At 41.1% G+C, this 11,091-nt stretch overlaps 1 protein-coding gene across 1 annotated transcript; it reads right to left on the reverse strand.

Annotated features, from left to right (window-relative positions):
- Nucleotides 1-796: 796 nt before the first annotated feature.
- chrne (cholinergic receptor, nicotinic, epsilon) lies at nucleotides 797-8,852 on the reverse strand. Its single transcript, XM_076750699.1, has 12 exons — nucleotides 8,732-8,852; nucleotides 4,812-4,945; nucleotides 4,506-4,550; nucleotides 4,247-4,356; nucleotides 4,011-4,166; nucleotides 3,603-3,703; nucleotides 3,323-3,523; nucleotides 2,838-2,952; nucleotides 2,618-2,732; nucleotides 2,314-2,521; nucleotides 1,858-1,991; nucleotides 797-1,733 (listed from the first exon to the last, which is right to left on the reverse strand). The coding sequence occupies exons 1-12, from the start codon at nucleotides 8,796-8,798 to the stop codon at nucleotides 1,566-1,568; spliced, it is 1,554 nt and encodes a 517-aa protein (XP_076606814.1). The 5' UTR covers nucleotides 8,799-8,852; the 3' UTR covers nucleotides 797-1,565.
- Nucleotides 8,853-11,091: the final 2,239 nt, after the last annotated feature.

The raw sequence follows: 11,091 nt of genomic DNA on the forward strand, positions 1-11,091 counted from the left end.
ATAATTAACCTCATATTTGAATACACTGAGAATGAAATACATTTGTTATGTATCTATGTGACAAAAATAATATAATCTTGTTACATATTGAAACGTATTCATATGCCTTTGTTTTTCATATGAACATATGAATCACATTAGATAGAACAGGTGCATCTTATCATGACTTTACATGTGATCAGTTTTTCTTTTGCCAACTGTTTCTGTAAGTTTCCTTATATATTTGAGGAGATTTGCATTATATTTGTTTACACTTGAGCAGCTCCTTCAGCACAAGACTTTTACATCCCCAGTGCAGGAAGGAGCGCTACCGCAGGTCATTCCTGCCCACAGCCATTAGACTGTATAACAGTGCACAATAACATCAACTCAAATGCAAGTTGTACTGATCACATCTCACATTTTTCCTGTTTTCATGTGCAATCATCATTTTTAAATGAGTAGTACGTATAAATAAATAAGTGTACGTATTGTATATATTGTAAATTACCATAGGGTATATAACACTTGTGCAATATTTTTCTTGTCTTCTTGTTCTCTGACTTCTTGCACTCTGTCTTGTTGCTGCTGTAACATGTGAATTTCCCCCCATTGTGGGATAATTAAAGTCTATCTTATCTTATCTTATCTTATCTTATATTATCTTCCAGCTGAGCCTACTTGTTTCTCAGGTTTCGCACAACTCACACTTTGAAATAAATGAAATGAAAAACTAAACAAGTCACGATGCACAAAGTCAAATATTTATTTAAAAAACATGGCACAACGAATCAAGACCATATCCCTCAGAGCCATCTACTTCTGATAAATAAGAGTTTCTAATAAATAAGTCATAGTAGGAAGAATTAGTCTTTGATTCAGAGTTGGCTGCTTCAGTTAAATGCACAGGTTCTTTACATAAGACATAGTACATGCAGGGAACATTTAGCAGATACGTTTGCAGTGTGAAACACACATGGATGATTCTTCTAAGCTAATGTAAGATGGGCAGCTTTAGCACACCATGTGTAAATAAAGTTAATGAGCCTTCTTTATTGCCATATCTGAATGTATTTTCACACAGTGCTTTCAGCTGCATGTAATTCATCATGATGCCACAGTCGTTTCTATTTGAAAAGTTTTCCGCTGCAACTCTCTCAGTGTGGCGTGGAACTGCCTTCACCTGAAGTCTGAACTTGCTTCAACTCTTTTCTACCACAAAATAAGACAAATAATATGATTGTATGATTTATGATGGTGATGATTTAAAACCACTTTCTTAACTAGACCTGATCAACCCTCTTAACGTATACCGTATATCCACTAAGATGCAGAACTTAGAGCCAAGTTGCAAGTTTCAATACTCACCCTCAGCTGCCTGACAAATGTCCACAAAGAAAAGTCTGACACGTGAAAATGAGCACAGAGAGATTTGTTGTTAAGTCTCTGGTATTAAAGCCCTGCTAACTCAACCCTGAATCTGAGCCTCAGACTCAATGAGCAAGACCGCTCAGCTGTATAGACAGCATGAGCCACACTGACTCTTGGAAATGTTTCATCAGAGCAAAAAGTAGCTTTTTGTTTTTTTAACTCGGCACAAATTTTTTGGTCTGTCCAGGAAATGGAAACTCAGGTGCCCGGTTGAAGTGTCCTGTCAAGAAGATCCCCACTGTGCCGAAAATGAAGAGGAGAATGGCAGCCCAGAAGCACACCTTGTCAATCATCTTCCCAATCAGGACCCAGCTTTCAATTTCCTTTAAGTGAAATGAGATCAAAGAGCTAAGACAACCTAAAAACATGGACAGTAAAACATGTAATAAAAAGACATGTCCAAAACAGTGATATTGTAAGTAAAAAAAGGCTTAAAGTAACACTCACAGAGCCAATGTTATTTTGCTGCCTTGTACTCTCAGCAATGAAGTTGCAGGCATCCACACATTGCTTGATCTCAGGTGCAGCTTGGGCCAAACTCTTGTACAGGTTGGCTGTGCTGCTGACATCTATATTATCCTCTAGAGCGAAGGAGACACTGATAGTTAGACAACAGTATGCCACTGCAAAAGGTGTTGGACAACATACAATATGTCTGTAATACATATACGAGTGGCTAATATAAGTGATACGAATAAATGTGATGCAAATTCCACTGAAAAAAATTTAATCAGTTCATCCTTGAGACATTTGTGTCAAATTTGGAGGAATTCCCTCGAGGCGTTCCTGAGATATCGCTGACGTGGAGGCATAAAAACATTGATGTGTTCAGAGATTAGACTGGGGCTCAATGGCTGGTGAGATTTCAGAGCTGCGTCATAGTTTTAAAAATAGACATCTTACCAATTGCATTCTTGAGACCATGCCTCTCTCTCTGTTTGTCAAACATCATTTCACTGCGGGGTTGTTTCAGTACATATTCCTCTGCTCTCTGCATGAGGCCAAAGGAGCTGCGCCGTCGCTCCCTTATTCCGTTCATCTCTGTTGTCATGTCACTGTCATCCACCAGTGGAGACATGCCTAAAAAGCGAGGGACCATTTCCAGGAACATCTGCAGAGGTAGCAGAAGAAAATAATAGTTAGTCTTGTTGACATAAAACATCTCTTGAACAGGCACATTTGACTTGACTGCACTGGATGTACTTACATGTTTGATGGAATAGGACATGGTATGAGTGCTGGGGCTGCGCAGGGAGAAGTTCAGCACTACAATTTGATTGGTGGCAATGAGAGTAGTGACACACATAACGAAGATAAGGTACCTGAGGAAGACGTTAGACAAGATGTGTGTTGAGCAGAAGACTCAGACTTTACAGATTAAAGACAACAACCCAGCAGGGGTCAGCAGAGAACACATGCTGACTCACTTGCCGATGAGAGGGACAGAAAGAGATGTCTCAGGGACCTTCTGAGCAATAAGAAAGAGGAAGACAGTCTGAGCCAGCAAGACAGAGATGGCCACAGTCAACTTCTGTCCCCCCGCTGTTGAGGAGACAACAGAGACTTCAGAGACAGACCACCACACTATGCAGCAGGAAATGCTACATTATGCTATGCTACATACAAAGTAAACTCAGAAAGACTTTTTATAAACAGTAGTTATAACCTAATATAATAGCATCTGGCTTCAGTTAAGGATGACACAATACAGTGAAGCCAAATCCAGGCCTTAGACCCTCCTCTGCTGAGCTCCATTTTAATGCTTATAAGTCCAGTGTAAAAGTAACTAAAATGAATTTGTGATTTGTTCTATGTTTCATTATGAGACTTGTTATAACGTCCTCATAATAATGCTCCATTTGAAACAATAATAATGTGTGAAATAACAGCTGTAGGGAATGGCTTCGCAGACCTTGTGCAGGTAGAAAGTAGGCCAATACCACCAGTGAGGAGATGAGGGAGCAGGGCAGGATGACGTTGATGATGTAGAAAAGCGGCTTCCTTTGAATGATCAGGTTGAACATGATTTCTTGATACTCCAGGTCATCTGGGGAATACCGCGTGTTGATCATCTTCCTGGCTGGACGATGAACGATGGCCCACTCGCCATTCTCTGAGGAGCGAAAACATAACAAGGGGGAGATGAATTGTGCGCTTTGAATATTGGGGCATTGAATGCGGATGTACTGTACCTGTGAAAGCCTCAGGGTCGATGTCCACCCACTCAATAGTTTCGCCTGTTTCTCCAACAGCCAAGATGAGATCTACTTCATTGGCACTGTACGTCTGGGATCTAGGAGTCATGGCAGTGAAGATAGAATAGAACAGAAAATAGTAGTTACCTGGATGTAACTCCATTTCTATGAACGTGTGCCTAGCCTTCTAATGGGTTTCGCTAGTGGTTCACCCCATCCAGGCACCACCTCAGACAGATCTCTGCACTGGGCGGTGAAGCAAAGATCTGTCTCAGGGTGCTGACGTGGAGCCTGAATGGGGTAAATAACTAGCAAAGCCCAATAGAGTTGGAGGCACATAGGAAATAGAACAAACAAATAAATCAGCAATTATATATAGTGCATATATTTTGGTATGATAATGACCTGAAGGCTAGCGTGCAGTTTTGATAATCAAATGGGAAGTAGGTGATCTCAATGGCACAAGTGCTGCGATAGATAGCAGGAGGCAGCCAATACATCCAACCATTGGAGCTGATCAAGACATTGGCATAGTACGCCACGTCAAACTTGCCATCGATGCTGCAGAGAACACAAAAAAAAGCATGATGACACTGCAGACAGGGAAAAATGCTGTATTTCAATCTTAGTTATGATCTTACTTGTTCTCAAGGACAATGTCAGGAAGCCAAACAGTGTTGCATGGGACACGGATAATATCAATGCCGTGATATTCCGATGTGTCCCAGGCAAGACGATAATCAGTCCATTGCTGTAGATGACATTTGAGAGAAAGGTCATCAGTGACGTAAAAACGTAGACACAACTGAGGGATAGAAAAGTGAAAAGGACTGAGTCCTGCAGGCAAAATGAACCTGAACACCACCAGTCTATAAAGTATGAGTATGAGGGAACACTCACAATCTCAATCCACACATTGGTCGTAAGAGTCTCCTCCTTTTCATTCTGTGATATAAGAGAAGAACTGTATGAATATTTCAGCTGTAGGTTGTTGAACATGCACTGCTAAGTTACTAATCCATTAACCCAACAGCCATTATTGTGTTTATGTGGCCGGAAAGATTGATGACTAACGCCACTGTCCTGCGGGAGTGATGGTGAACTTGTGGTCATGCTCCTGTTTTAAAATCACGTGAAGGCCTATTTGCTGTTTGGAGTCATTGCAGCCAGGCTTTGTTGCAACAAGTAGGAAGATTGAGCGCTCACCAGAGAGATAAGATTAGTGAGGGTCAGCTTGATCTGAACCTCCACCTTGTCTTCAGGATGAACCACTGGGCGAATATTCTTATTGTAGCCTCGGAACAAGTCTTTGATCAGATGTGTCTCCTCGTTACACGCAACTGCATGAAAGAATAAACAAGAAATGAGTGAGTTTTTGTGCATAGGTGCTGCAATTACTTAAGATTAATATTTCTTAACAAGAGGGGGAGAAACTAAGCCATGTATGTGATAAATAAAAAGTTGGGTATCACTATAAGGCGCATGAATAGGACCAGCAACTTATAGCAGCTAATGTTAGCCAATGGCCGCAAACTTTAGATTAATATCACTGTTTTGCTAACATTATTCGGCCAGTTTGCTGACTGTTGATTCTTGTCTACGTGAACTACTTTTCGACTGTGTTCCAGCATTTATCTTGCAATCATCCCCTGTGGTCACTGTGTTGAGCAAACGTTACTGTGTGTCAGTGTGGGGGTGGCTTGGCATCAGCCGCGGGCAGCAGAGAGGGCTCAAGGGCTCGCAGGAAGGTTGACGCACCAGCGAGTATTTGGGCTGTTTGTGAGTTTGCCAGATTGTTAGTCAGTTTAATGTCCTTAAACTCCACAGTGACGTTGGGCCCAGGAGGAGGTGGAGGAGGCAGTTGCCAGAGGAAAGGGGGTTACAATTTAACATTTTTACAGTTTTAGTTGAGAATTTAGAGTACGACAGGCAGGTCAGTTTGGGCCAGACAATGTAAATATGTGCATATCAGTACTCTGAAACATGAACACACTGTAATGATTAATATTGTCGTTACAGTTCCGTCCTGTCCATAGCTTACTGAATAGCTACTTTGGACATAATTGAGTAGAAAAATATCTGTAACAATCCACAGTGGGCAAACCTCTAAGATGGCTTGACTTTATGTGATCAACAACAACCAACCTTTACCTAATTTTCCACATATTGTCTGGTAAACAGGCGAGCATGGTACACTGTAACCAACATCACCTCATATTATTCAGAAAACTTTTCAGTTTTTTTGCGAGGTTATTCTTTCTCAAGACAGTGTTGTGTTTATTGATTTCATCTACATGTACATTTTTGAATAAACTGCTGTGGAATTTCAAAATGCTTTCCAGAATGTTTTGTAGAAATATGACTTGTGTGTTTTATAGAGCCAATATGAAGAACACCAATAACCATGCCGACAACTCTACTTACTAGCAATGGTGTCATCACACCATACTCAGCTACACTTTATTTCAGTATAAACTTCAAGAGAGACAAAGAGAGAGGGAGGCAGAGGTTATTTCCGACCCACTGCCTCTTCCCTCCCAGCTGTCACTATCCATAGCTCAGATTACACAGCAGCTGGGAAACTCTAACATAGGACTTTAAGTCACACTCAGGTCATCAACAATAATCATCAATATCATCGTTAGGCAAAAATGGTGACAGTAACATACTACGAAGCAGTGCAGTACGATCAGTTCATTTCTTGGTCTGCCTGGTCCAATCAGGTACTAATATGTCGCGTAGCTTTGAGCTGTAATTGTTATTCTCCCCTGGGACAACCTGCGTAGAGGGCCGTGTAATGACAGTGGTGAGATGTCTCACCTCCCAAGGCTTTGTCAGTTGTTAATTATGTATTCTCAAATATTACACTCCAATTTCATCATGGAGGAAAACAAATGCTAATAGAGAGATTATAGACATTGCTTAGAAAGTATAAATAGATCTTAGAGAACGGAGGTCTTAAATTTTTGAAATGGAGACAGCAAATTCACAGCATGGCCATCTAAAATATGCTATCACAAATAACTGTAAGGCTCTAATATTCCTGTCTGTCTGTGGTAGATAACAATAAATACATAGTGACCCGACGATACCCCGCTTACTGTACCTTTTTTGGTATAACTACAATAACATTACATTAGAATGACACTCCATGATTTTTGCATCCATCTGCAAAACAGGCAGTCCAGTGATTGTCAGCTGCAGGTAATGCTGATGTTGCATACATTTACATTTCAAGCAGAATTCAAGCAAAATAAACAAGAGTAAAGAGCAAGTAATGTTGTTCTACAGCAGCACAGAGAGAAACACACTGACTTTTAAAGTGTGCCATGTGAGTTGCTCAGTGTGTGATGTAATTCTACATGTTCTACTGTTCAGTCAGCCAGCTCACATGGATAAGTGGTATTACTGTGGGAATACAAAGTACAGTTAATGTCTGCTGTCCATGTTCTGACCTTACGACTTTCTGCAGCTGACAAGCCTGCTCAGAGAGAGACAGGAGAGTGATGATGGGAAACTAGACCGCGAGAGGATGTGGGCTCTGATCAAAGTGGTTGGAGATCTTAAAACCTTGGTAGATTAACTAATTGTAACTGAGAAAATGCTGCTTTTTTATGATTTGGCTGAAGTGACCTCTTAAGGTGACCAGAAAGCAAGCAGCTCAACCGGTCAGATCAACACGGCCACACAGGTAAACATTGCAACATCATTGTTTTGACTGGGGGAAAGGCAAGCCGTGCTTAACCTGGTTGACTGTGCCCCACTGTCCAATGTACGCTCCTATTCACGTGACCGTTTCAAACATTAGACGGAGAGGGATTTTAAATTGATCTCCCAAGAGGAAGAAAGTGCCTGGTCCGTCTTCCTGCAGGCATCCTTTCTTTCAGTCTGTCCTTTGCATTACATTCACCACCAGTTGATGAACATCTGATCAATTCCAATTTATTTGTATGACTTACTTTTGCTTTGTTGTGATAATGTTTTAGTTCATTTCACCCAGCCACACCTTAATCATTACTGGGACCGATTGCTTCAAGTCGAAGTTGAAGTGTAAAGACACAAAATGGCTGACAACGGCTTCAACCCTAGTTCATCACAAGTGCTTCTTCATCTAATAGTAATAAACATCCTGTTTGCAAATGACACCCCAATCCAACAGCACTGTTCCCAAACTCCATGTGATATTCAAGTAACATAGTAAATGCGCCAGACCAATCATATGAAGAGTCTACATTTCAGGATGAGTCTTGTCCATGCCAGCACCTCGTCACGGAGGAATTTTTTAACTACTCTAGTGACCTCTGCCAAGGAGATAGACTCAAGAGGCATTTGTCCACAACTGTTGAGAGCAACTTGTCATACCTCTGTCTCCTGAGTGACCAAATGGATTTCCAGTCTCCTTTAAGGACCCTAAATCATATTTCTTTTAAACGTCCATCATATTATAGGCTTTTACTTCTGCTTCTTAGGCAGCTGTAGCCTCTCAGGCCTGCTGTTGCCTTCCTGTTGCAGAACCCTATCTGTGTCAACCTGAACAGCTTTATACACTGCTCTCATGACAAAGCACAGGTCATCTTCTGCATTTCTTTATGCTGACTTACTTTGTTTTGCCCTGATAAATGGCATCAACTCTACTAAAACTAATTCTAAATCATGCTGCACGCTACAGAACAGATGATCCTTGTTAGCATCAGTATCAACAAAAGTCTACTTACTGTATATGAGCAGAAATAAAGCCCACAAATGCTTTCAAGTACACAGATGTGCACAAAAGCCAGATCAGACAATGATTCTATTTATAGCCACTTTACAGCTTTATATACAGTACATATACTATATATTGTAGATATGCTGTATGTGTGCTTGCAGATATGCTGTCAACAGAAAGAAAAAAAAAAAAATGAAATTGGTTAAAATGTCCATCATCTCACCCAGATTGACCATTACAACAGTGTCTACATAAAGTATATAAAGTTTTATCTGGCATGCCAATTAATGTTGTAAGAGTCTTGGAGCTGGCGCCTCAATGATTTTATGCCTGCGCATGATGAGATTATTTTGACAGATACGAAGGCAGCCAGCCGGTCGATGAGGATGTGCCAAAAGGTGGCCACTGTGGCACTTACCCTGAACCAGTAAAGTCCCAAGAATAGTTAGAACTCCAAAAAATATCCCAAAACTGCGTGCCGCCATCGTGTTCCACGACCTGTCCACTGCACAGCACAGCTCTATACTGAAATATTAAGTTTGAGAGAGAAAGAGGGCAAGAGTAAAGACAGAGAGCAAGAGCTCTAAATACCCCCACCAAAACACCCCGACTGTTGCCCAGCCCGGCTGTCGCTATCCATGGCTCAGATTACACAGCAGCTGGGAAGCACTATACCAGGACTTCAAGTCACACTCCGGTCACCCACAATAACCATCATCATGATCATTAGGCAACAAATATCTGTGGGGATGCCAGATCGACACATGAAGGTATTTCTCCTAGAAAATGTATGCAAGAGTGAAACCTCATGCTGTTTATCTCCCATATGGTATACCTCTCTAATATTCCTATAAGTCATTATAGACAATAATACATGATATTTGTGATATGTTGGATTAGTGTGGTTGTTTCTGTTGAAGGGAAAATCACTAATGACACATTTTCAGAGTGATGCCAACTTTCTGTATTGTATTGTCCTGCATTTGTGTATGACTCATGTTTTGATCAAATATATGGCTCTGTACCTGTGTGTGGACGTATTGCTCATATTATGGGGACTTGCCTCCTTAAGGGGACAAAATACATAATGTAAATCCTTAAATTTTAAGGCGAAGACTTGGGTTAAGGTTAGGGTAAGGTTAAGGGTTAGGCCAGTAGTGGTTGTGGTTATGGTAAGTCTCCGGGAAATGAATGTAAGTCTATGTAATGTCCCCAGAAGTGATGAACACCAAGTGTGTGTGTGTGTGTGTGTGTGTGCGCGCACGTGAAACAGAATAACCAGAGACACATACAGCCACGGGTGCAGCAAGGTGTGCAGGCCTGCTCTCCCCCTGCTCTGTGTCCAGGGTATTAATGCATACAGTCAGGCGTCCCCACGTCACCAGCTGGACTCCAGCAGTGTCTGCAGTTCACAGTGTGTTGGGGTCAGAGGGCTGCAGGCAGACAATGCTCATAAACCTCATGGAGACAGAGACTTTTATCTGCATCGACATTTATCAGATAATTTCTTCCCACAGAAGTGAATCATGCTACAAACGCAGCTCTAAATGGTATAGACCAGACTGTGAGGACCTTTTACTCATTCCAAGTCCAGGGACTAAATTTGCTATTATAATTAGTGCTGTGAGTAATTTAAGTAGTGTCACTGTGCAGCAACAAGGACAACAGTCTGATTTTTGGAATGTGCCATGTGAGTTGGACAGTATGTGATGTACTTCTAAATATACATTTAGGGAAACAGAGATGAGCTTCTTTAAGGTAACTGGAGCCTCCACAAGGCAGATTATGTGTCTCACACTTGCTTAGAGCTTAGAGACAGAAGATCTGTCCAGCCTCAAAGACAGTCACTTCCCAGGGCAGAGCAGCACAGTGCTGGAGCAAAACTGTATGTATTTCAGATGTAGCTAAACATGAGAAAAAGAAACCATCCAGCAATATGTTCAGTTTGGATGAGTGTCTCCTCAAGACGATCAGTGCAGCATTTGCTTTGGTAGCTTCGTCAGTACAGTCAAAGTAAAGATTTCTTCTCTCTACTTCGACCAATTACATCCATCAATCCTTTAAAATAACTGACACGAAGGCCTGTCAGTGCAAAATATCAGACAGTCATGTGTAACTGTTTCTATAACAAGTGCTATAAATATAGCCACATCCAGCGAAGCAGGGGGTTCGAACTATTGTAGAGTTAATGCGGGTGGACCATGGACTGTATTTGAGAATGCAATGACAACATTTTTTAAATCGGCAGAGCCTGTGGTGAATCCATGGATCGAGTTACAATAACAGTTAAACTCAGATCAGTACTTAAAATGAAACAATCTCACAATGTAAATCTCTGCTTAGGTATGTACAGGAAATGTTGAATACTTGTTGCTAATAGAGAGTTGAAAGGTTGTACTATGGGGGGTCACACCGAAAAACCATCATGCATTATTCTTTTTCATTTGCTTTTGAACGTCTCCTCTGTTGCTGTTACATTCGATTATCTTGCTCTGGAGATGTCTGTTCTAGATTTGAATTTTATGGGCTGCTTTCAGTATGACTTAAACAAATTGGATTACAAGGGTATTCCTGGTACTTAAATGTTTTGACTGTGCAGATGGAAAATCTAGTGTGGTGGTATTTGACAGTGACAAAATACCTCTTTCCCGCTCTGCTGAACTTCCATACATAAACACACTCATGCAGTGTGAAGTGATACTCTATGTTTCAGTCTACTAGCATAACTATTTTACAAGATATGTAATTAATCAGAACACTGAGTAAGAGAGGACCAGC

This window comes from Chaetodon auriga, chromosome 15 (genome assembly GCF_051107435.1).
Source record: "Chaetodon auriga isolate fChaAug3 chromosome 15, fChaAug3.hap1, whole genome shotgun sequence".
NCBI lineage: Eukaryota > Metazoa > Chordata > Actinopteri > Chaetodontiformes > Chaetodontidae > Chaetodon > Chaetodon auriga.

Bases quoted from the DNA above. Each gene is read 5' to 3' on its own strand.
- chrne (XM_076750699.1), bottom strand. From the start codon at position 8,798: ATGGCGGCACGCAGTTTTGGGATATTTTTTGGAGTTCTAACTATTCTT. The intron at 4,946-8,731 runs GTAAGTGCCACA...TCTTTCATGCAG, and splicing joins TGGGACTTTACTGGTTCAGG to TTGCGTGTAACGAGGAGACA. The intron at 1,734-1,857 runs GTGAGTGTTACT...TTTCACTTAAAG, and splicing joins AGCAAAATAACATTGGCTCT to GAAATTGAAAGCTGGGTCCT.